Source organism: Polyodon spathula, chromosome 9 (assembly GCF_017654505.1).
Source record: "Polyodon spathula isolate WHYD16114869_AA chromosome 9, ASM1765450v1, whole genome shotgun sequence".
Classification (NCBI taxonomy): Eukaryota; Metazoa; Chordata; class Actinopteri; order Acipenseriformes; family Polyodontidae; genus Polyodon; species Polyodon spathula.
The window spans coordinates 36,624,346-36,650,910 of NC_054542.1; the positions used below are offsets into that span (position 1 = coordinate 36,624,346).

Consider the following 26,565-nt stretch of genomic DNA (forward strand, 5'->3'; position numbering starts at 1 on the left):
ACACCCACCTTATCAAACGAACCCACACAAAATGCGCACTTTTTTTTTCTTTTAAAAGTGCACGATAGGATGCGTTTTAAAATGTACTCTGGGTAATGTAGTTTGGTTAACAAATATTTAATTTGCCTCGACTTCAACATGAACTTAAAGAACTACAAATCCCAGAATGTAACGAGTTTGTACGATACAGTATAGGGAAGGAACAGAATGCGGAATGGTGAACGATTTCGAAGTAAATCTCTACCAGTTTGTATTCCTGGGTATTTTAAACATTATTATAAGTATTTAGCGTATAAAGCATCGTGTATGTTTTAGAGTCCAAAACCCTGCAGAATATTTGTGTAGGTTGACCTCATCACGAGTATTTCAAGAGAATGAAACAAATATAATTTAACATATGCGGAAGAAACTTAGTTACTGGTAACTTTAGGAAAGAAGTGAGTTGTATGAATTCAATTATATACGTGTTATTTAATATTTATATTTGGTATAATATTAATAATACAGTACAATACTTTCTTCTTGTGTATAAGTTTAGCTGAATATCATCAATCCACTTATTTAGTTTTTTTTTTGTTATTTTCTTTCAAATCGTGTTTTATATGCACGTTGACTATGTTTATTTAACAAAAATGCATTTTGTAATCGAATACATTAGTTTTATAGGAAATTAATATATATATTCCCAAACAGTAGGCATTTCATTGAGCATGGGTATCTGGACTAGAGTAGGTGCTGTAAGCACAGCAGGGTGCGGTGCTTTTGTGTACTGGCTACAGAAGAAGAGGATAGTACAAGCTGATGCTGGTCATGCACACCCTTCTCCGTATGAACTCAAACTGGTTCAGGTTTTGTTCAGACATGGTGCCAGGACACCGCTGAAATCGATACCAAACATACAACAGGTAAGAAACGACTGAAGTTGTGTTTGTTAGTCATATGGATTCATAGTATTCATAAATTATATATATATATAATATATATATATATATATATATATATATATATATATATATATATATATATATATATATATATATACACACACACACACACTCAGGAATGCCATTTTAATTGGGTCATTGTGTGAACTTAAAAAAACAAATAATAATTTTGCGCTTGGCAGATTCGAGATCTTTGTGTACAATCTCCTTGATGGTGCTGAATAAAGTGCTTTGCACTGCAGCAGTCACCGTTGGGCATACTGAAAAGATGGCTGTTGCCAGGCAACACAAAGCCCCATAATGCTTTGCTGTAAACCCAGACAGAGAAGACAGTTGAGACTGAAAAAATAATAACAATAAAATTAAATTAATGAGAGATAACATATAAAAAAGTACATCTTGTAAGTACTGTGTGTGTTCAACTTAATGCACCCACTGTTTGTTCTACCACAGGCTGAATGGGTTCCAAACCTTTTGAAAGATCCTCCTCACACATCTATGAATTATGTAGTCACTGACCTGAGTGGTGGCACCAAACCACCCTCCCCTATTGAGGACAGCTACAGAGCGCACACACTTACGGTAAGGGGAGGGGGGTCTACCCTGGGTTGAAAGTGGTGAAATTATTTTGCGCAAACCTGTGTTTTTGTTTTTAAATAATATAGTTGCACACAAACTGAATTGGTATTACTATAAATAATGTCTTTGTCTCAGTAATGCCTTAATCACCTCTGAATTCACTTCAAATCTGAAAGGAGAAAAAATCATGTAAATACTAGAAAATGAGAAACCGACACCTTTAAAATACTTAAGAGAACTTGGATTTTAGTACTTAGTTTTTAGGTTCCAGTTTTGTAACAGTTATAGACTGGAGGAAATGCTTTGAAAATGAGGCCAGTAGAGTAAATGGTGTGTGTCTCCTCATGCTAGTTTTGCCGATAAGGTTGTAAATAAACTCTCCAGTTTAAACTATAATTACTGCTTGAGCTTTGCTTTCAACTAAATTATTTTCTCATGTACAGTACATGTGAGCCATATAGCCTGTTTCTGTTCTACTGAAGGGAGGGACATTTCCTGGCCAGCTTACCACTTTAGGAAAGCAGCAGCTGTACGATCTGGGAGAACGAATAAGAAAAAAGTACATAGAAGAGTTCAACTTTCTCTCCCCGATCTTCAGGTCTTCAGAAGTCTAGTAAGTGAAAAAATCTGACTGTCCGATTGGGAGATTGTTAGTTTCTGTTTTTTATTTTTTTATTTTAATTGCCCTTCTGCTAATTCAATGATGTGCATTTTATCACCCAGCGTCCGTTCCACTAACATTGTACGAACCATAGAATCTGCAACATGCTTGCTGGCTGGGTTATTTCAGCAGAAGCAGGAAGGTGAGTTTTGTTCTGTTGCACTGGGAGTGTAAACAGTATGATATATGTCACACCAAAGAGTTTGCATGCCCCGTTTTTCTTATTGTATTGGAAATTAGTCATCTATCAGAATCTGGGAGTAAGATGTTTCCTTAAATCACGGGACTAAGAAAGGGCTGTATCATATGAAAACAAACATCAAAACTACATCTAATCGTTTTATTATATTGAGCATACATTACATTATTTATTATATTTTGCATACATTTTACATATTGACTTGAAACGTAATGTTTCTGTACATAATCCTTCCAAACCAATACGAAACAAGGCAGAATTATGAAATCTGTGTATATATTCATCACACCACGCTGGCAAGAAGACTAGAGTCAATTTTTCAACGTGCAGTCAGACTGGACAGTGCTTTTCCTCAACAGTCCATTTCCCTTCCCTGGACCCTGCTCTCTGGTAAACCAGTTGCTGTGTTTATTTCTGTCACGAGGATGGCTGTAAACAACACACCCTTCCACTTTGGGGGCTGATCATTTATCCCGCTTTCCTCAATTGTAGAAAAGCTACATGAACATTCATGCAGTAGTCATTCTATATAGCCTTTTGGTGAATTTCAAAATATGGCAATTGCTGGGAGAATTTGAACAGTTTCTGGAACATTACAATACTGATAAATAGACTAAATACAAGTTATACATTGTGTTGAACTTTCTAATACCAAATAATATGGCATTGTTACCTTGCACATCCTTATTCTCTGATGTGACTTGTGAAAGAGTGTTTTAATTGATACAGTTCAATATAAGAACATAAGAACATAAGAACATAAGAAAGTTTACAAACGAGAGGAGGCCATTCGGCCCATCTTGCTCGTTTGGTTGTTAGTAGCTTATTGATCCCAAAATCTCATCAAGCAGCTTCTTGAAGGATCCCAGGGTGTCAGCTTCAACAACATTACTGGGGAGTTGATTCCAGACCCTCACAATTCTCTGTGTAAAAAAGTGTCTCCTATTTTCTGTTATGAATGCTCCTCCTGGTCCTTGTTTCTTTTTTCAGGCTGAAAAAGTCCCTTGGGTCGACACTGTCAATACCTTTTAGAATTTTGAATGCTTGAATTAGGTCGCCACGTAGTCTTCTTTGTTCAAGACTGAACAGATTCAATTCTTTTAGCCTGTCTGCATATGACATGCCTTTTAAGCCCGGAATAATTCTGGTCGCTCTTCTTTGCACTCTTTCTAGAGCAGCAATATCTTTTTTATAGCGAGGTGACCAGAACTGCACACAATATTCAAGATGAGGTCTTACAAGTGCATTGTACAGTTTTAACATTACTTCCCTTGATTTAAATTCAACACTTTTCACAATGTATCCGAGCATCTTGTTAGCCTTTTTTATAGCTTCCCCACATTGCCTAGATGAAGACATTTCTGAGTCAACAAAAACTCCTAGGTCTTTTTCATAGATTCCTTCTCCAATTTCAATATCTCCCATATGATATTTATAATGTACATTTTTATTTCCTGCGTGCAGTACCTTACACTTTTCTCTATTAAATGTCATTTGCCATGTGTCTGCCCAGTTCTGAATCTTGTCTAGATCATTTTGAATGACCTTTGCTGCTGCAACAGTGTTTGCCACTCCTCCTACTTTTGTGTCGTCTGCAAATTTAACAAGTTTGCTTACTATACCAGAATCTAAATCATTAATGTAGATTAGGAATAGCAGAGGACCTAATACTGATCCCTGTGGTACACCGCTGGTTACCACACTCCATTCTGAGGTTTTTCCTCTAATCAGTACTTTCTGTTTTCTACATGTTAACCACTCCCTAATCCATGTACATGTGTTTCCTTGAATCCCAACTGCGTTCAGTTTGAGAATTAATCTTTTGTGCGGGACTTTGTCAAAAGCTTTCTGGAAATCTAAATAAACCATGTCATATGCTTTGCAATTATCCATTATCGATGTTGCATCCTCAAAAAAATCAAGCAAGTTAGTTAGACACGATCTCCCTTTCCTAAAACCATGTTGACTGTCTCCCAGTACCCTGTTACCATATAGGTAATTTTCCATTTTGGATCTTATTATAGTTTCCATAAGTTTGCATATAATAGAAGTCAGGCTTACTGGTCTGTAGTTACCTGGTTCAGTTTTGTTTCCCTTTTTGTGGATCGGTATTACGTTTGCAATTTTCCAGTCTGTCGGTACCACCCCTGTGTCAAGAGACTGCTGCATGATCTTGGTTAGCGGTTTGTAAATTACTTCTTTCATTTCTTTGAGTACTACTGGGAGGATCTCATCCGGCCCAGGGGATTTGTTTATTTTAAGAGCTCCTAGTCCCTTTAACACTTCTGCCTCAGTTATGCTAAAGTTATTTAAAACTGGATAGGAACTGGATGACATGTGGGGCATGTTGTCAGTATCTTCCTTTGTAAAAACTTGTGAAAAGTAATCATTTAACATATTTGCTATTTTTTTTTCTTCCTCTACGATTTTGCCATTTGTATCTCTTAAACATTTAATCTCCTCTTTGAATGTTCTCTTGCTGTTGTGATATTGGAAAAACATTTTGGAATTGGTTTTAGCTCCCTTAGCAATGTTCATTTCTATTTCTCTCTTGGCCTTTCTAACTTCCTTTTTGACTTGCGTTTGCAGTTCCGTGTACTCTTTCTGCGTACTTTCTTTTCGGTCCTTTTTTAATGCTCTGTAAAGTGCCTTTTTTACCTCAACAGGAGTAGTGCAAATCCTAACTTCTGAAGCAGAGACAGAGATTTTATACCCCAACTACCATGGATGTAAACTGTTAAAACTACTGAGCAGGTAATTCATCAGAGTAGACCTATACCATGAGCTGTGTGCTTTGTTGAAATAGAATTGTGGTATTTGCCTTGAGTAAATCAGATCTGATTACAGATACAATGAGTCTCTGAATTTGAGAATCTGGGCTGTTCTCTTAAATATATTTTTAAAAGAACAGCCTAGATTATATAGCATGGCAGAGAATTGTGTTTTCGCACCCCCTGTTGTTTAAAGATGTCCATGAGTGAAAGCTAACCCTGTGATGCCCAAGTATTTTTGTGCGGGGATAAGCTTTTATATGAAACCAGACCACTAGGTTCCTAAAAATGTGGATGTATTTTATGTAAAAATGTTAGCTTTTCTGCCTTGATTGTAAACAGTATATACTATAGAATATGTCAAAATGTGGTATGATTTGCACTATTGGGCATTACAGGGTTAAAGTGTTACAGAACACCCTGCAGTGCTTACCTTTGCTGTGTCCTATGGGGGTCCGTATCGCAATATTATCATTTTAAACATATTGCCAACTGTTTTAAGAATGTTAAATGGTTCATAATTTAAATCAAATGGGTACTATGTTTCTCAACATTTACTCAGGAGTGTTTGCCATGAGAAAACAAATGTCTTCAAAGGATTATACCCAGACCACGCTCCCTCCTGCAACAATGCTGATTTTCTGTTCCCACAATACATCACTCATTTCAACCAGAGCACCACCATTGTACCAGCAGGGAACAGGAGCGGGATACATTGCAATGTTTAGAAGAAAACATCTTTCTCCTGGTGAATGTTCCCAAGTAAAAGCTGAAAAAATGTAATTCCCTTTTTTAATGCATGTATTTATTTATTTTATACAAAACAAAGAAACTATCAGGAATATATTGAAATAAAATTGCTGCGATTTGAACAGCACGTAATACAGCAAAGGAAAGTAGACACTGCAGGGTGTTCTTGAACACTTAAAAGTATCCTTTTTATTTAGACACAGATGGACTGAGTCTGCTCTACTCCCTGACATCGCCGAGGATCTGAAACGGATACAGAGCTTATTGGGGATCGTTGGGCACAAACATGTAGATTTCATTCAAATACGGGACGACCTGGTGGCCAGAGAGGTAATACAGTAGCTGTGGGGTTTGTTTTTTTGGTCCTAGATAATGGTTTAAAAGACAATAACAATAAGCTGGGATTCAAATACTGTAACACAGCACTTTTATTTTTTATTTTTTTACAGTGCTCGCATTAAGTCACTTGGAGTATATCCATGCATGCTGTGGCTTGCACAACATGCCTGGCTATGCACCAAGCACAGAATTATGGTACTGGCACAGAACAAACCATGGGGAACTCAACCACTTAATAATAAATGCCCATAAGTGGTTCTGTTAAAGGCCAGATCACATGATGTGTGATATTTGACATCACTTATTAGCATGATGCTGAATTAATGAATCAAGCCTTAAAAGCAGATATGTTATACATCTAAATCACAAAGTGCACTGCAGAGTTTTAACCACTGGTAATTAACAGACTGTCTTCTTGGAAGGCATCATAATACAATCTAAGACTGTTTGTCTGCCTTTTCCAGGCCCATGGTTTACCATGTCCCACCATGCTGAAGAACTGGCAGAAGACAGTTGAAGAGCGAGCTGTGGAAATGGTATATTACATCTATGAGCCAAGTAAAAGGTAAATGTGGGCAATCACCACTTTTCCTGTAGCTTTTACTAATACATCTCAAGTTCTGCCACGGAGAGGGGAATTATATTTCCTTAGTATTCTTATTGTAACAAAATGTCAGATGCTAGGACTGGCGCCACTTTGGTAGTCTGAAGTCAGATTAAGTCACGAAAAGTTAGGTTACAAAAAACATTTCAAATATAAAAGTTTGAACTGAATGGTAGGTGTGTCACGTGGCGATGAAATCATCACACCTGAGGAAAAATGTTCAGCATAAATCAAGATACAAGGTACATGCCCTACCTATCACATTGTTATTGCTGGAAATACTCTTTTCCAAGATCACTCTATGGATTATCAAGATTGAGGCCAAAACTAAGTACTCACTGATGGTGACATATAAAAACATTTAAAAAAACTGGCAAACACAATGTTGTTGTTAGAAAATGCATCAGTAAACATACATTTGTGACTATTTCTAAATATTGTTCATTAGTGATTCAGAAAAGCTCTAGAGGGTGTGCGTTTTATTTGATTTATTTTTTTTTTCTGCTAGTGAAAATCTTCAGTTGTCTGTCGGACCACTGCTTCACACCTTGATGGCCAATATTGAGAAGAAAACTGAGAAGTCTTCAAATGATTCCCGGTATTTATTTTGACTTGTATGAGGACATGAAGAAATATATATATATATATATATATATATATATATATATATATATATATTTATATATATATATATATATATATATATATATATATATATATATATATATATATATATATATATATATATATATATATATAGTAATACAGCAGGGAGGGGGTTAATATCCTCCCTGCCAGAAACATGTGAAAATGCACACTGGTTTAATTCTTTAATTATTAGTTATCTCCTGCACCTGGTGTTAATTGCAAATTAGAGCCAGGTGCAGGGTATTTAAAGAAGGCAGACAGTCTGTTTGGGGCTGCTGGTGTGCGCAATCGTAGTAAAAGGTAGCGTGTGAAGACCTTGTTTGTGTTTTGGTGTTGACAGGTAAACGGCTTAGCCGTCCTGTATGAGTTAGATTATGGCTTGTGTTAGTTAGTGCTCCAAGAAGGAGCTAGGTGTTTGTTTGTTTTGTTTATTTTTAGTTTTGTGTTTATTAAAAGTGTGTGTCAGCGCTATTAAAATCCATTTCTGTGTCCTGGGTCTGGTCTTAAAGGGGCAGTGAACCATGAGAGTTGCGCAATCTTTCACTATATCTATCTATCTATTTATATATATATATATATATATATATATATATATATATATATATATATACACATTTATATATATTTCTTCATGTGCTCATACAAGTCAGTAGTTTGTGAATGTGTTAACTTCATAGAGTAAAATAAACAATTATAACCGCTTAAAACATACATGTAACATGCTTTATAGCCATGATACAGCTAAACTGCCTGAAAACATCCTTCAGGCCTATTTTTTTTATTCCGAAGCTAATATTTAATTAACAAAATCATTGAGTTTTGGTACTAGGAGCTTGTGTGCTTTTAAAAAAAAAAAAAAAAAAAAAAAGTTTAGGTTAAGGCCTAAGGGAGCAATAGTAATTTTCACGATATACATACATCACATAAATAAAATGTCTTTATTCATCATTGAAACCTCAAGCCCTATGCTTCAAACACAAAACACAACAGAATGATGTTGATCCATATGCTTCCTAGAACTAGCTGCAGTGTGAAGTTTTCTTGTTCATTTTGTCCCCTGGTAGAAAGCTGTACTTGTATTCGGTACACGACACAACTCTGATGCCCTGCCTGATGGCGCTCGGCATCTTTGACATGAAATGGCCTCCATACGGTGCGGACATCGCCCTGGAACTGTATGAGCACCGCTCTTCCAAGGAGGTCTACATCAAAGTGTCTTACATCGGTCAGGTAAGTGGAAAGATTTATCGGTTTAGGATTAGTCATGATTAGGGTTGTGTGGATACTTGTACCATAGTTATCTTTAAGAAGTATTTCTTGGCTGGTATTAAATAAAGCCAAATAAAGTGTTGATTTCAAAACAAAACAAAAAAGCTGTGCTTCCCTCACTGTTACAGTTGAGTTCCAGTGAGTGGCAATGAATTTCCACTTTGAGTCTTAACAGCCAATCAGAATTATCAAGGGCGCTGACATTTTTACAGCCGTACTGAGGCCATAAACTGACAGTGAAAATAATATTTTATTTTATTGATAAATACTATGGCTTGTATAAACCACCACCATTTTCTCACTCTTGTTACAATAGAGACATAGATTGAAAATAAATACTGTAAGCCGTAGGCAATCATTAAAATTAGAAAATTCGATACCTAATAAGGACAGGCTCAGTGTTCAATAGAACTTCATTAGGCAAATGGAAAAGACTTGCAAACAAGAATGTGTATTGTTTGGTTGTTGACATGGAGCTAGTTAATATATATATATATATATATTTTTTTTTTTCACTGACTGTTTTTCTCTCCAAATTAGGATCAGCTTGTCAGAGGCTGCAGTGATGTCTTCTGCCCACTGAATGAATTCAGAAAAGCGCTTTTACCCTACATGCTGGATTCTAAGGGACATGGCGCTCTCTGTAATCAAACTGAAAATATTACTAAGTGAATAGTGGTTTATTTGAATTTTAGTGTTTGTTTATTTTCTGACAATACCAGATCTTGGACTTGGGAAGACAACAGTAGTGCTAAACAGGGTCTGTGAATCCATGTCAGTATTTTTGGCATCTTGCACTGAAATAAAAAATACACTGGATGGTATTTTCAGTAGCAAATCAAAGCCTTTAGTTTTTATCCTTGAGTTTGATGCAACTTTAAACATTCAATAAGATAAAACTAGAAGACAAGTCAAGCTGCATACAAATGTTTATTCTGCCGTTTTATTTATGCATGCAACTTTTTTGTGTTTTTTTTTTTTTTTTTTTGTGTTAGTTGATAAAACCAGATCTAAACAGTTTGAATACAAATATCAAAATAATACTTATAGCACTGTACTGTGCCATTTTTACCTGCTTACAGTACAGTTTTAAAAAGATTCTAAATTGACCTTGCTGTACAACGCAAAGTAATAAACAACAGCCCTTAATAATGCATTCACAATATAATAATCCATGTAGTAGAACTAGGTTTCTATCTGGATTTGTCTGTTATGACCTTTCTTATATAATGTCCCAGGAAGTTATTAGGTTAGTCATCTGCATTTATGGCATAAAGGCAAATGTATTTTACATTAAGGTATCAGTTAAAGAAACTAATAACTTGACTTAGATTTGTATAATTTTACCCCTGATGGATAGACATTTATGTATGCAGTACATGCAATATAAGTATTGTTTTCAGTTACAAATGTATGTTATACAAATAAAGACCTAGTGACAAAAACCTGTTTTTCTTTAATATCACTTTAGTTATGTGATGTGCTTGAAAGGAGAATGGATATTGACCAAAAATTGAATATTTACTGTGGAATGACCGTAGGGCAGATTTCCAGAAATTAAATAGTCTGTTGCCACATTGTTCTTTTTCCCCCCATATGTAATTGAATCATATGTAGACCTACATATTTAAGCAACTTTAGTCTCCAGTATTTTTTTAAGCATTATGAGATGTGATCAGCATTAAAAGATTATATTGTTTAAAAAAATAGCGCTTAAAGAAAATGGATGCAAAGTAGAAAACATTAGCCACATTGCACAAGTGGGACTACATACGATTGGATACACACGGATAACATAAGAATGTCAGTGGACCAGTTCATGTCTGCAACTGTAAACAGAATCCTTGGTCAATATGTCATGACTGGCAGCTACAAAATTACCATCTTGCAGCTCTTTCTCCTTTACCTGGGGATAGTAGAGTATGGTTGTGCTTGTCAACAGGTGGCTTAGTGATATTTACATTAGGTCTGTGAAACTGAATAGGGCAATTCCATGGCTACACAACCAGTACTGCTCCAGGCTGACCATTGCAGTGCATGTATATTGTTTATGTATTGCGTATAAGCGTGCACAATTGTATCAAGATATCTTGAATATGGGCCCTAGAAGCACAGCACCCATATATAGATTACGAAGAGCTGTCCATAGAATTCATTTTTAATTTTATTGCATTGCACAAACTAAAAACATAGCTATAAAATGTCCAATTGTTTTTTTTTTTGTTTGTTTGTTTTTTTAAATAAAATCATGATTGCACCCATTAAAGAATAACATTTTTGCTTAAATTCCTGTTGCTCAAAGTTGACCAAGAGTTCTGATTTTCACATAGTGAACAGAGGCTACCACGTTTACAGTTGCATGTTTCCAGCAAATACATTGCCGGTTGATATTATACTCTGAAGGACATATAAGGTGAAAAATCTGGTTGATTGCTGTAGAAAGACCCAATGCTTTTACTCACTTGTTTTCTAAATTCCACTGATAATAGTGAAGTGAAAACATGTATCCTGCTAATAATATCCAAAAGTATAAAATTCTCTTAATTTAGTGAAACGCCTCAAAATGAAGAACACGTTCCTTTATCCAGTTGTCTGCACTAATGCTCCACCCCAAGAAGATAGGAAGTCTTGTAGCCTTCACGTGAAGTACTGAAAGATCAGAAAGGGAATTTGGCAGCTGTCATGGTTGCACACAGTTAATTTGGAAGCATGCCGACTGGTGTTAGCAAATAGAAATTGATCGGCGTGGGCCAGCTGCAAAATGTAGAAAACGTGAAGCTGTGCCAGATAAAGACAGCTGTTAAAATATTCAAGAGCAATCTTCATTTTTTTACAGTTACATTTTGTTTTGTTTGTCTATCCCAGTTAAGCAATAAGTCCTTAAAGCATCCTGTTTGTTTTTTGGAAACAGTCTGAGATGGAATACTAGGTACTAATATTTTTGTAGCTGGACTTCCAACCAATTACGAAATAACTGTCCACAAAGATCTTTTAGTGAACAACAACGTTACAGAGAATACCAGCATAGCCATCCACCAGATGGTGCTGTCTTAGTTCAAAGATCTCTGTCAGTACTGTAGATGGGTTCATTAGATTTACAGCTGCCTCTGTCTGTGGTCTGTGGAATATTAACCTTAATACCCTGCAGAGATGAGGACGTTTATTATGCGTAGTCTCTGAACAGAGACACTAAATAATGTATTCTAGTAATTATATATACATACACATACACACTTACTGAGCATCAAAAGAAACGTATCACTTACATTTGAGCATCAAAATAAACTTATTTTTGAAAAAAAAAGGGATATAAATGATGGACATTGACGAAATGTTTTCAATTTATTTATAGCCATGAAAACAGTGATCAGTAACTTCCTGACAGCTGCTGCTCTTTTTTAATTTCCATATGCAATCTTTCATTGGGGCCCCTATTTCAACTAAGTATCTGCTGTCGAGATAGCTCATGTGCCTTTGATAGCGTGTGTGTGAGACAGAAGAGAGTGAGTAACAAAAACTCTGCACCACCATGACACATTTCAAATACTGATTTGTTCAGATGAATCTTGGTTCTGATCTAGAGGTTACACATTCAAAAGGATTCTTTTTTTAAAAACATCTTTTGCCTAGATCAGGGGGTGGTCAATTCTGGTCATGGAGGGCCAGTGTCCCTCCTGGTTTTTGCTCCATCTGTTCCCTAAATGAATTAATTGGACCAATTAGTTTCTAATAAGCACTTCATTGGTCCAATTAAGTAATTTAGGGTATAGTTGGAACAAAAACCTGGCAGGACAGCCACCCTCCAAGATGAGGATTGCCCAGCCCTGGCCTATATTATATAATGCTTGTACCAGAAACTTCAGTTTGTTCACTAGCCCATAGCTCATGTTGTGTAATATTCTAACTTTATTATCCTCAGAATATATCACATATTGAAGTAGGCAAGTCCACTGCAAGGACAATGTTGTGAATAAGTACCGCAGTGTCTTGGTCAGGGGTTTAATAGAGTACATTTATTAACGAAACGCAGGATTGGAATGGTGCAGGTTTCCTACATATAAGCGCCAGCTTAGTCAAACAGAATGCAACAGAAATTCAAAAGGACCAGAAATCAGTAAATCCACCATTAACATAGCACTGTCTCCACCTGCACCCATTGTGTCCTAAAGAAATCCATTACAATGAATGGATTTAATTGTTAGGGTCAAATTACTAATCTGGATTCAAATGTGATTTTTTGTAGTCTCGAGGTTTGGGCTCAGATTTGACTGTCATCTAAAAATCAGAAAGCCTTATCCCTTCCTAGCTGCTGAGAGACCAAATGTACTCATAAGATATACATTTTTAATAATTAGATTAAGGATATCAAGTCGTCATTGTTACCAATTTCAACACGATTCAATTTCAATATACAACAGCTATCAACTGCACAAGGCAGGGAAATTAGAGACATTTCAGTTGATATAATCCACGAGGTGACCCTAAGAAAGACACAGGGTACTGGCCACTTTATACGAAACAATATATTTTATTTTTCTTCCAACACCACAGCCCTGGCAAGTGGTTTTGTACCAAATTTAATGGAGTTACACATGACAGTTTTACATGGGGGGGGGGGGGGAGTTAGATAAAAGACAGAAAAACACAAAACCCAGAACTCTGGATTACTGGACATCCAGATCCACTCCCAATGCAACAGCGGTCTTGGGAAATTCTTGAACAAAATGATACACACTGCAGCAATTAAAAAAAGAAAGAAAAAAAAAAAAGAATCCTGCACTGTCACCACAAGGGTTGTGACAACCCACAGAAAACAGGATCAATGATTTGAAAAATGAGGTGCGTAGTTCTTATTCTCTAACCCCCCCCCCCAAAATAAAAAAACAAAGATATCGCAAAAAACGGAGCTTTTTACAAGATTCCACTGTTTCTACAATTATTTTGCCCTTAATGACAACTTTAACAATAAAAAACAATTTTACAGTTAATCCATTTTTGTGCTTTTAATACTATTATCTGTATGAGGTCATAATTCGGTTTGTTATACACTGGAATAAAAAATAAAAACAAAAATATGATCATGGTTGACCCTCCCCTAGTAAACAGACATGTTTAGTGACTGGTGCAGCATATTACTTGCCAAATTGCTCACATTTAATGAGTCACTGCTAAAATCCCTTTTACAATACAAGTACAGTACACAAATACAAAGATTATTTTATTTCCAGAGGAAACAGATCCATGACGTAAACATACAGCAAGAATGGTGCAACTTGTCACGAAATGGTGATCCTTTGTTTATTTTTTAATTTTTATTTGTAAAAAAAAAAAAAAAAAAAAAAAAAAACAGCTACAGACTGCTAAACCTGGAGCTTTTTTTCCCGCGTCGCGAGTCCACAAAAATGGATAAAAAAAAAAAAAAAAAAAAAACTAGGAACTGTTCAACTAATGATGTAAAAATCCACCATAGGTTAATCTCATACATTCTGGAGTTTCCAAAAAAAACAAAACAAAAAACTTCTGCTTTCTTCTTTTTATATACCCCTCTTGGCATTTGTTCTCCATGTCACAGTAAGACTGTTACACATGCACGTCACTTTGTTTGTTTAAGGTTCCCCCCCCAATTGTACACTTGTGTAAGTGATGCCCATTTCCAGTAGTTCCAATCTACAATACATATGCTTGTGAGTACAAGTCTTTTTTAGCAGCTTAGAACATCATATTCCCTGGGTTTCCAGGCCCCTGGTTGAATACCATTCCCACATCTGCTGCCATGCCTCTAGGCCTCATCTGAGACGGCATCATCATAGTTTGTTGCGGTCCACCCATCCCATGTAACGACATCATCATGTTTGGCGACCCAACCGTTCCCGGGTGATTATAAAGACCCACCGGTCCTCGCTCTTTGCCTTGCATCATAGCTGGGTTACCCATCATGCCAGGTTGCCCAGGCATTCCAGTTTGTCCAGGTGACAAGATCCGATGCTGATGTCCCATCATGCCTTGTGGCATAAAGCCAGGGGGCCGCATAGGGTTATGAGCTGGGTTTCCCATGACCATGTCCTGAGGGCCCATGTGGCCTGGTCCACCCATACCTGCCATGGGAAGTCCCATTCGAGGGTTTTGCTCCCCCATCATTCCTTGCATTTGAGAAAAGCCAGGGACTGGGCCTGATGGATGGGGCATTTTGCGGCCAGGGCCGTCTCCACGTGGGAAGTATGACAGTGTCTGGCTGGGTTTCTCAGAAGGCATGATACGGGATAAGTCGAACTCTGGAATCCCTGAAGCACCAGGACGAATGACCTCCTGCAGATTAGGGTCAGTGTAGACTGATGGCATGTGATTACCCATAGAGTTGAAAGAATCTGGGCCACCAGGTGCATTTGGCTTACAGAGCCCAGGGTCACCGCCTGGGCCTTGCGGCATATTGACAAGACGGGGCCCCCCTTCCCCTGGGAAACCCATGCCATGATGGAAACCGCCCTGAACCCCACCAGGACCAGGGCCATTGTGGGGGAAGGGAACGTGTTGCGGTGGAGATTGCACTGGTGGAAAACCCTGCTGCCCGTGAGGAAATCCCATTCGACCTTGAGGTAACATATGGGGGTTGCCAAGCCCTGGATCTTGAGGGCCAGGATGCATCATCATGTTATGGGGCATCATTCCTGGCCCCATTGGGCCACCATGTGGAGGAATATTGGGCCCCATTGGGTTTGGAGAGTGCATCTGGTTTGGGAGTCCATGCGAGAGAGGCTGGGACCCAACAGTGTTCATCCCCATGGGGCTGAGGGATGGCATATGTCCCGTAGAGTTTGGAGCCATCATGCGAGGGTGGTTTGGGTGGTGATTGCCACCCACGCCTGAAAGTAAGAAGAAAAAATGAATACATTATGAAAAATGATGTATAAACTGAAGACATTGGTATTAGCACTAGTCTAGAATAAAGTTACATGAATATGAAAGTTTCAAATACCGATGCACAGTGCTCCTCAGTTTTAACCGACCATTTTTAATCCAGAGGAACCAACTAAATAAGTCATACATAAACAAAACAAACAGCTTGAGTTAAAAGCTTCGATGAGGATGGATGGTACTATATATATATATATATATATATATATATATATATATATATATATATATATATATATATATATATATATAAACAAATAAATAAAAACATGGACTTAATGTTTGACACATATTCTGTACCAGGCATGTTGTTCATGGGCGGGAGGTTAGGTGAGCGGGCAGGCGGTGAGTCATCGTCCGAGCTTGCAACTGTCTTGATGGCATCGTGGTAGAGGGGGGTGGAGCTAGGCATTGCAAACTTTGACATACGGGACATCATAATGGAGAGGGGATTCTGGGACAGTGTGGGCTCAGGGGCCATGGCATAAGAGCCACTGGAGGGAGGGGCAGAAGGTGGACCACCTGGGTGAAGAAAATTGTAGAATTTTGTTTTTAATAATGTTGAGTCTGTCAGTGTATTTGTGTTGTACAATGTCCTTTTTAAGTTTATATCATTCACAACCACTGGTAAAGGACGTACCTTTAAAAGATCAAGCCATTAGAAACAAAGCCAAAAATAACAGTAAGTTTTGCATTCATTGCGGAGACATAAACAAAGACTGCAAGTGTTTTATCTACAAAACAAGGTCTTTGAAAAAACTCTTTTGGGTCTATGGGATCCTGTTTTTATCTCATTGGAAAGATGTAATTTTGTGAGATGTCATAACAAATCTAATGCAACCAGGGACAGATTTAAAACCGAGGTGCAGACAGGTAAGAGCTCAGGTTGGTTTTTCAGCAATCTGCTTTAGTATAACCTTGAAACATACAATGTTTTAAATCTTCACTCTTACAATATAATTTGTTACAGTATACACTTTTTAAACAGTGTTTCAGATTTTGGATACCCCATACTAAAAACCCTATGTCGTTTTAATGTCAAATTTTATCTAGAATTTAACGTTACTTAGTTGTTTAACAAAGATAATTAGAAAAGATGCATTTTCCATCGCACAACAGAAAAGGCACTGGTCTAAAGAAATAGCTTAAATGAATTTGGAATTTTAACCCATCTTAAATGAGAATATGAAGAACAACTAATAACACGCCTTACAAAAACACAAATACACAGAATACAGAGTGAAATTCCTGCATTACGACAACCAATAATATAATCCTAAAAGAGAGATCTTTGGAAAAAGGGCTAACAGACTAGCTCATCATTAACACCACTGTTGAAGGAGCTGGAGAAAAAACAAACAAACAGCTCTCTCCAAATTAGTTTACTATAACTAGATGGTTTAACATTTTTGCGCCATTACACTTAAAGAAAAGGCTACATCTATGCAGGGGACCACCAGGTGGAGCTGTTTCCCAGTAATTCATGACACAATGGCAGAGGGTGTAATAAGAAAAGCGTTGAGTGGCTAATCTGGTATCAGAATTTCTAAGAGAAAGCCAAATACCCAAACACAGGATTTGACCTGATTTATTTTCTTTTAAGAGAAGCAAACGGACACTTTAATAAAGTTAGTAAACGGCCAAATAAAATGTACCTTAAAACATCTTGTTTCACAGGCCTCGATCAGCATGGATCTTGGACTAAATTAGGTAAGGTTTTCCCAAGATCACAGCCATAAGAATTGTTTTTTATATCTTGTAAAAATGTGTTACCTTGCTCTACATTTCCCATCATGCTTGGTGATGTCATGCTAAGCGAGGGCTTGCTGGTTTGGGGGATCCCAGGGCTCTGCATCAGAGGTTTGGGAGAGGACGTCCAGCCTGGAGAAGGAGCAGAGATGGACGGCGACTTTAGGTGGACGGGGGATGCTGCTGCTGATCCCATAACAGGAGGGGACTTGATAGAAGCAGCCGCTGCAGCAGCTGCAGCAGCTGCAACAGATGCCGGGCCAGACAGCATCCCGGCCAGCTGGGAGGGCGTCTGGGGTGACTTCAGGTTTGTTGAGGGGGAACCCAGCATAGGTGAGTGGACTTGCCTCAGTGTTGGAGATTTGAGGGGGTTAACATTAGGTGAGTTGACCTGGCCAGCAGAGATACCAAGGTCTGAGGGCTTGCGGGCCAAGTTTCGCGGATTACCAGAGGGGCCTGCATTAAGATTGGAAGAGTTTTGGGGTTGGTTTAGAGGTAGTGGTGGCATATGACTAAGCCTGGCATTGCCTCCCATGTTAGTCCTGTGCTCAGGCCCAAACGGATGTTCTCCCCTGGGGCCCCTCATGCCACCTGGCCCTTGAGGCATGCCAGCAAACTGTCGGTTGGGACCCATGTGGAATTCCTGTGGTTGGTCTGGGAACTGGTGTGCTTGAAGCATCTTTTGCTGCAGCGCCATATGTTCAGATGGGCCGCTGCCTTGACGCATTTTCATAATTTCCTCAGGACTCATGTTCATGGGTGCTTCTCGCATTTTGCCCATCATCTGCGAGTTGGAGCTCATGCTGACATTTAGGTTCATATCCACCTTCATGTTCATGTTCATGCCTCCAGGACCCATGCCAAACTCCACGTCTCTCCCAGGTCCTTTTACAAAATCCATCCTGGAGGGGCTCATTGGGCCATCCCCTGGCATCCTAGGAAACATGACTCCACCACCATTACTTCCAGGATCCATGGACCTTTGGTTAGCCATCATTCGATTAATGTCCACGGGCGGTCCACGCACGTTGTCCATGCCCATTCCTGGTGGTAAGCCAAGCTGCTGTTTTTCTGCCATTTGCTGCTGGAATATTCCTTCTTGTATTGCCTGTGGGTTAGAGAATCTCTCAATCCGGCCTCCTGGACCACCAAACACTCCTTGGCCAGGAGGGAACCCTCTACCATCCCCCATCTTAGGCATGTCCTCTGGCCAGTTCATGCCTGGTCTTGTCATGGCATTGGTGCCACCATCCATGTCTGGATTCATCATGCCAGGGAAGCCTGGCATTCTCTGCATGGGATGGGGAGGCATGCCTCTTGGGGGAAGGGTCATCTGATCACCAAAGGGTTCAGGCCCCCCAGGCCCCCAAACCTCACCAGGATTCATCTGATAAGGGGGTGGGGGCCCCCTTATCATGCCCCTGGGGCCATGCTGATGAAGCATCATATCAGCCATTGGTCTGTGCTGGATTTGCTCCTGCTTCCTCCTCTTCTCCTCATAGAACTCCTGCTGCAACTTCAACCATGCTATTTGCTCTGGGGTCATGTGGTCTGAGTGCTCAGACCCAGACCCGGGTTGTGTGTTCATGGGCGGTCCAGGTGGGGGCCCCAGGTCATCCGGAGAGAAGGGCATATCGCGAATACCAGGCTGACCAAATGGAGGTCCTTCCTGCCTTTGGCCAGGAGGCTTTCCAAGGCTTTGGGACTGGGCCATCATAGCCTGGAGGGGTCCTTGATCAGACTTACTGGGTAAGCCTTCCATCATGCCTACGTTCTGGGGTGGAGCCCCAGCATTGCCTTGTCCCATGGCTGACAGGTCTTTAAGGGCAAAGTCCCTGTCATCGGGAAAGAGCATGCGCTGGATATCCCGCAGGGTCTGCAGAGAGCGCTCCCGGTGCTCAAGCTGCTCCTGGGAAAGACCCTCTGGGTTCTCCCCCATGCTGGACAGAATTTCATTAGCTAGTTGCTGGTGGTGGTGCTGCTGCTGCTGTTGTGGTGTTATTTTCAAATCCCCCTTAACTTCCGGAAGGAGGAACCCAGTTTGAGGGCCCTGGGTGGAGGCTGATTGGTTGCCGGCTGTACTGTTGGGATTAGCTCCTTCATGAGGAGTTGTGTTCCTGGGGCTACTGACTGGCAGGCTTTTATTGTCCATGCCTCCTGCACTGTCCTGCGGCAGGTTTCCAGACTTCGGTCCTTGCTGCTGCTGCTGTGGTTGAGGTTGGGGTTGCTGCTGCTGTTGGCTGGGCTGTACTTTGGATACCTGTTGATTTCGTTCTGGTGGATGAGATGATTGCTGCTGTTGGGGTTTGGACTCATTTCGAACAGGTCCTAGTTGGTTGTTCTGAAAGAAGTAAAACCCCATTAGATCATTTAACAATCCAGTATTTAAAAAACAAAGTATAGTACCTCAGTAGACAATTTTTTTTTTTTTTTTTTAATATAAAATGTGTTCATTGAAAGGATGGTTATTACTTCCAAACTAGGAGGACTAAGGCAGGTTTACAGGAAAACTAACGGGAACTGGAGGGAACAGCTCATAGTTCCATGTGCTGAAGGAGAGATTTGCTAGACTTTCTACTTACCACAGGGAGATGACTTTTTGCTGTCTTGTTGCTGGATATATTCTGCATGTGGTAGGCAACAATGGAATCGGAATGGCCTTTGATAACAGCATCTGCAGCCCTAAAATAGAACAAACAAGTTATTTATTTATTTATTTTTATTTTCATACCAAAAGTTTTATTTAATTATTATTTTTTATATATATATATATATATATATATATATATATATATATATATATATATATATATATATATATATATATATATATATATAAAATACAGTTTATGTAATGAACTGCCGGAATTTCAGTTAGTTTAAATCAGTTTTGGGTTTGAGTATCTTTAAAAATAACACTAAATAACAGTTATTTGACCTAGACAGGGCTCTCTTCCGCAGTGAAACATACTTTGGGAAGCTTTATGACCTTGTGAGGAACTATACTGGTGTGTTTTTGTTGTTTAAGCTTCCAAAATTGACACCCCCACCCCCTCTACTAAATGCCATTAAAATTAAAGCTATTTTTTTTTTCACTAGATGTAATCAAGTGAAGTTTCTCTCAAGTGAAGTACCATACAGGTGAATGTAAATCTGAATATCATGGAGTTACCCTGGCTAAGTGAAATAAAAATAAATAATTAAAATAAACTGCCGTTTCCTCCAGCCCTAGTATTCCTTTTGCAGCCTTTCAGAAAAAGACATCCAAATATAAAATTGGCCCCTCCAAGCATTGAGATTCAATTTCTACTACACGTAAAAAATTAATTCTTATTTTTGGAGTAAGATGAGCAGCCTTGGTTACTTGCCTTGTACAACATGAAATCATTTTTTGCTACTTAACGTTACTAATAGTTATATGAGCCAAACACAACCCTTCATAAGAAAATGCTGTGCTAACAAGTTAGCTTTAGGTATGAGTAGACTGTATGCGCCCACCCCCCGCTCCCCCACAAATCTATCTATATATATATATATATATATATGTATTTTTTTTTTACTTGTTGGCCATCTCTGTGGAAAAGACGTAAACAACTTTAGTTGGAGCCTTCTGACTGCCTGTTGTCTCAGAGGTGGCATTCTGTCCACCAACAGAACTATGGGATGGTGTGGAAGATCTACTTATTCCTGCATTGGAAGGGGGAAGGGAGTGAGAGTCTTGGGGCTTCACATCGTTGGAATTACAGTCTGTAAAAAAAAAACACAGACAGGCAAGAAACTTATGATATTTTGAATGACATTTCAAAAATATAATATTGACAGTTGCATCATGAATTATATCTTATTTCTCAAATAATAGGAAGGTTTTTTTTGGTAGCCCACTTAAGAGTTCCACACAAAACCATCATGACTAATGGCTATAATGACAGACTTACTGAAGAAGCCTTGCTCATCTTCATCACTCTCACCCCCAGAACACCAATCTGTGCCACTATAAGGCTGCCTCCTCTCTGCTACACACATCCGTTTACTTCGGCTTCCTGCATCTGGGAAAAGAAAAAGGTTTTTTTTTTTTTTTTTTTTTTTTTTTTTTTAAGGTGGCAGCTTACATACAGGACAATATGTGGTTGGTTTTATGCACTTCTGAGAGTAAATCATTTGATCAATATAGTGCTGCAAGTGATTCCTGACGAGTTAAATCCATGATAATAATGCAGACAGAGGGAGACTAACTTGAGATTTCCTGCTTCATTAGTCCAGCATGTGCTGCTAAACCAAGAACAGACAATGAGAGGCAGCTAATGTTGGTTAAACTGCATCTAGTCCAATCTAACCTTCCCTGCAAGTATTGCTTTCTTTTTTTCAGGGGCTAAATGTAAAACTGTGCATAGAACAGGTAATTTTGACAGTGGTCATTTTAGCTGTGCTGCCCAAACATATGGTTTTTAAACTGGTGGTTTGCACAGTTTAAATGTTTCATTAAAAAGGCAGAAAACAACTTTTGTAATGGTGAGCAGTTATGTCTATGCAAAATTATAGACACACACCAAATTTATTTTACAATACTGTATTCCTTAGTGGTGGCTGCTCACATCTTGACTGCCGCTGTGTAGTAGATGCTATAACAAAACACACACACACACACACATATACATATATATATATATATATATATATATATATGTGTGTGTGTGTGTGCGTGCGTGCGTGTGTATGTATGTATGTATATATATGTGTGTATGTGTATATATATATATAATATATATATATGTGTGTGTATATACACACACACACACACACACACACACACACACACATATATATATATATATATATATATATATATATATATATATATATATATATATATATATATATATATATATTTATAATGACACACACAGCCCATACTAACAGTAACGTTTAACAAAATCAACCTTAAAAAATACTGGTGTGTACAAAATGATACAACACAAAGTACATTTCTGCATCAATTCTTCACATCCCGGTTAAAGTACTAAGAACTCCCAAAGTTCTATCCTAAGGGATATATTTAGAGGTGCCAGCCCCTTAGCGGGTGGTAGGATGTGGTAGAACAGAAAACCACACATACAACATGCAGCTCAGACTGCCAGTGGCCAAGGCACGGGCTAATCAAACAGTCCAGTGCCACAGAAGGCTAACCACTTAGCCAACCACTCTGCAGTGATTCTCAAGCTGGGCCCTGCAGACTCTTGGCAGCATTTAATGAAAGACAGTGTTACTGTGCTCTGCTAGTAGGTATACAAATAAAATCCATTTCTTTCTGTTTGCAGAAAGCGTGCCAGAGAAAAGATATATCTTGGAAACGCTAATCAGCAGCTGTAACAGAAAGGTGAGTTGACCTATATAATGAATTGGTGCTTAGTTTGGGTGAAAAATGAAACTGATGTGCAATGCAATGGTGACCTTCAGGACTTGGCTGGACTTGTAGACATGCTGTGAAGTATTAAGGTAACCCCCTTTTGAGGGACTGGGGCAGGCTACAGAGGAACAGAAGACACGGTCTAATGGTTCGCTTGTCATTTTTTCGCACATCCCTTAGAACAACACAGAACTGTAACAAATCAAGCTGTAACATTGTTCTGGTGTCATAGACAATATTATTACTAATTGGGATCGAAAGCAGGATTTATAGTTAGTGAAGAATTATATCACCTAAATTAGGGAATACACCAAAAATGCCTTGAATGACTGTGGCTGTCGAGTGTTTGCCCTATTCGTATTTTTTAAATTATTACTATTATGGCAATAAAGCTGAATATATCAAATATAAAATTCCACCAAAATATATTAACTCAACTTACAGTATTCAGTATTGGTCTAGGTTTAATCAATTCTCCTAATTGGAGATCAACAAGAAATTGATGGATATAGATGTTGAAGATGCAATACGCAATTGAAAAAATACACTGGAGTTCAGTGTCCACATCCTTATAAACAGATACATAAACAAAACAACAAACTGGAGCTTTTGTGAACAAAAACAAAAGCACCCCATGGTAATAGAATCTAATGGGTATGTCATATCAAATCAAATGGTTTGTAAACATGAAGAAATATGGAAAACGCATTACTGAAACGTCCAGAGGTTCAGGCAGTGAAAAGGTTAATTTACACTGGACGCCACCTCTAATGTAACTTTATTGAGAGAATCACACAATACAAGGGTGTACCAGTTATAACCCTATGTCAAAGCATGTGGTTGACTGAAATGGCCAAAGGTTAAAGCAATTTGGCAGTGAAAAGGTAATTTTAATGAACAGCACTGGTAACGGGACTTAACCAACCTGCTAGCGGGAAGTAGGGTCTGAAAACCAATATGGTGGCCATCTTACGTCACTGGTGAAAGTGAAGGATGTGGTTAGATTTTGCCCGCAAACATTTCATAACCCTAAAAATGTGAAGTTGACAGCTTATTCGGCTCATATGAGATTAACAGTAGTGGGTGTGGCAGGATTGCAAACTCACATCAAAATAAATATATAAAATAGGAGATGTGTATTTCAGATTTGATAAACAAAAGGTAAAGTAAAGTTTTTAAAGGATTCAAGTTTAATGAATTGATTATATAACCAACAAATGCACAAAGGTAAAATCTTGTTATAAAATGCTATTTCTGTGCTGTCTAATAGAAGTGATACACGTAGTTCAGGGTTAATCAAAAATGAGTAAAATGATATCAGACATTACAACTACTGATTTTGATTCATCATCGTTACTGATGGCAACCCCTAAGGGAAGTGACCTTAATGAAACAGCACCAAAAGAGGAAGCTGCCTGCCCCCAGAGCTACATCAAGGCAAAAAAAAACATGTTCCTTTTTCTAGCTGTGCGGTTAACCACGCACCACACATAATTAAAACTCATTGTGGTAATTAAAAGAACTATTGCCACAGAGTCAAGCGGTTTTTAATTTCCCCCTTCCAGGCGCTCTACTGCAAACAATTACATTACACAAGTTTCAGTTCAGATCCCTTCCCGCCCCCCCAGTCAAACAGCTGTGCAAGACACAGACAGACAATTTACTCTGCACAGCGAAGCAACAACTGCTGTGGCTAATTGTTCGGAGTGCTCCGCTTTGTATTGCCGGCCCCTGAAACTCTATCACTATGCTAATGATTTGTAACCGTACTTTAGATGTGAACAGGCTCTTCTGGTTTTCCTTGTACTTCCCACCCCTTCCTCTGCATGTACGCAGTGTTTCAAGAAAAAATAAATGTCCAATGTTAAAAGCTTTCCTTTTGAACCACTAAACCAGACTCAACTGTTTTAATGTTGTGCAATGTGTCACCACTGTAGGTAAAGCGTTTCAAAAACAAACAAACAAAAAAAAAAAAAAAAACACACACACACACACACACACCACATCTCCTGTGACTTGCTATCTGAATTCAGCAGGTCCTGGATCTTTTTCCTTCCCTATGAGAAGTTACTGTTGTGCTCTAGAATGATCCTCACTTTTCCTCTAGGGGTTATTTATTATACACAACCTGGTTTAGAGCACCGGCTGTATGTCAAACCTGTCCACTATAAAGATCCAAGATCTATGAAGAACACACAAGCACGTTTAAATGTATATGAACACACTGGTAAACTCACACAGCTACATAACAGGACTACATAATTTGGGATGCACTGATAATGCAAAATCAAAAAGGACCAACTTAAGCCTCCTTGCATTCAAGAGAATTAGTTAACTTCTGACCAATATACTGTACGCACAGAGCACACTTTTTTGCAGTGGCGATTGCTAAGTCAGGCAGCACATTGAATGTCATGCTAATTTTGGCAATGTTCATTGCACATAGCAATATTGTGACTACTATTATTTAAATGATCAGGGCGCTCTATTCCCTTGAAGTCCAGCATACCCTCCGGTAGACACTATATTCCTCTATGCCTCTTACTGGAAGACAGGCTTATGTCACTGGGAGCATTAGTGATCAGTAGTCAGCCAGGGGAAGTATCAAAACTAGTACCACTAACAAAGGTGTCAGACCACAGGGAACTGCAAAGATAATACTTGCTCAAATCCACAAAACTAAAAGGCACATTTAAGACATTACGATGTTACGCTATATCCGTACCCAAAAAGTAAAAATGAGTTGTCACGTTACCTTTTTTTTAATCATGTTTAAGCAGTGTGGTCGAAATTGGAACAGGCATACTTAACAGGAATCAGGGAAACGGCTAAATGTCTAACCACAGCACAATAATAACACAAATGAAGAACTCCAGAATGGGGGATTACCTTTCAGTTCAGATTCGTTGTTGGGCGTTCCGGTGTCCCGCTGCTCAAAAGAGTCGGCCGAAGTGCTCCTCTCTCTCTTGACTTTGCCCTTTGCCCCGTTACCCGTATTGAGGCCCTGTCCATTTTTAAGCCCCATGCTTCCCGTCGCACCTTGGGGCCCCTTGGGAGCATGGCCCCCACTCAAGGTTTTGGGATCACAGGGAGAAGGTTGAGACTGGCCCCCAGTACCACCCTGCTTTCCCTGACTGGGCAGTTTGGAGTCCATCTGAGCGGCGCTGGAAGGGGACATCACAGGGGGTGAGCGCACCATGGCCTCCTGTTTCGATTTTGGACTGCTGCTGCTGCAAAAAAAAAAAAGACAAAAAAAAAAAAAACTAAACAAAATATTACTATACTAGAATCAAAATTTGTTACAACTGGCCACAATAGTTATAATGCTAAATTGCAGTGTTTGTGGGACAATAGGAAGCACAGTCCTCTCTAGCACTAAGGTCACATCTGAGTCCTTTCTGTGAATAACCCAATAACCTTGAATGACCCCCATTTACCAACACCTCAGCAGGATATACGAGGCATGGTGTGCTGTCAGCCTGGACGAGACACATCCAGTAAGGCTTGAGAGCTACAACCGTCAGAGCACTGGGGTCCAACTCTGCTGTGCTCCCACGAATTAAGAATCTTCCAATCCAAACAAGCACAGGCCCATGGACTTTCCGAAAGCATGTGCAGTGATACGTAATACCAGTGTTACCCTAGTGGGGATACCAAAACAGAACTGTTATAAAAGGATGGATACCTAATTATTGTAAGCACTGCTATGCAGTTAAACATCAAGGCAATCCTGTCT

General features: G+C 38.9%; 2 protein-coding genes across 5 annotated transcripts in view; one reads left to right on the forward strand and one right to left on the reverse strand.

Moving 5' to 3' along the window:
* The first annotated feature begins 178 nt into the window (after nt 1–178).
* LOC121320762 (lysophosphatidic acid phosphatase type 6-like) lies at nt 179–9,748 on the forward strand. 2 transcript variants are annotated; one of them, XM_041259373.1, is made up of 11 exons: nt 179–260; nt 694–905; nt 1,398–1,526; nt 2,006–2,136; nt 2,247–2,326; nt 5,050–5,137; nt 6,102–6,234; nt 6,708–6,808; nt 7,356–7,445; nt 8,560–8,725; nt 9,305–9,748. In XM_041259373.1, exons 1-11 carry the CDS (start codon nt 215–217, stop codon nt 9,434–9,436), a joined length of 1,308 nt encoding a protein of 435 aa, XP_041115307.1. In that variant the 5' UTR covers nt 179–214; the 3' UTR covers nt 9,437–9,748. The 2 variants fall into 2 exon arrangements, with proteins under 2 accessions (XP_041115307.1, XP_041115308.1); XM_041259374.1 differs by having other exon boundaries at nt 201–232.
* A 3,495-nt stretch (nt 9,749–13,243) lies between these two features.
* The window catches only part of LOC121320763 (B-cell CLL/lymphoma 9 protein-like), an 86,007-nt gene continuing 72,685 nt past the window's right edge, over nt 13,244–26,565 (reverse strand). For 2 of the 3 annotated variants that reach the window (XM_041259376.1, XM_041259375.1), the window contains exons 5-11: nt 25,719–26,059; nt 21,361–21,471; nt 20,986–21,172; nt 20,008–20,107; nt 17,450–19,766; nt 15,977–16,198; nt 13,245–15,624 (exon numbers count right to left, since the gene is read on the reverse strand). In XM_041259376.1, the coding sequence (XP_041115310.1) occupies nt 14,474–15,624; nt 15,977–16,198; nt 17,450–19,766; nt 20,008–20,107; nt 20,986–21,172; nt 21,361–21,471; nt 25,719–26,059 (4,429 nt within the window). In that variant the 3' untranslated portion in view covers nt 13,245–14,473. Of the gene's footprint in view, nt 15,625–15,976; nt 16,199–17,449; nt 19,767–20,007; nt 20,108–20,985; nt 21,173–21,360; nt 21,472–25,718; nt 26,060–26,565 lie in introns of all 3 variants that reach the window. The other variant, XM_041259377.1, reaches the window with a different exon arrangement.

What these genes read in the sequence shown, in the direction of transcription:
- LOC121320762 (XM_041259373.1), top strand. Translation starts at nt 215, where the DNA reads ATGGTGAACGATTTCGAAGTAAATCTCTACCAGTTTGTATTCCTGG. An exon ending in CGATACCAAACATACAACAG is followed by an intron (nt 906 to 1,397) that starts GTAAGAAACGAC and finishes GTTCTACCACAG; the next exon opens with GCTGAATGGGTTCCAAACCT. An exon ending in ATCTATGAGCCAAGTAAAAG is followed by an intron (nt 6,809 to 7,355) that starts GTAAATGTGGGC and finishes TTTTTCTGCTAG; the next exon opens with TGAAAATCTTCAGTTGTCTG.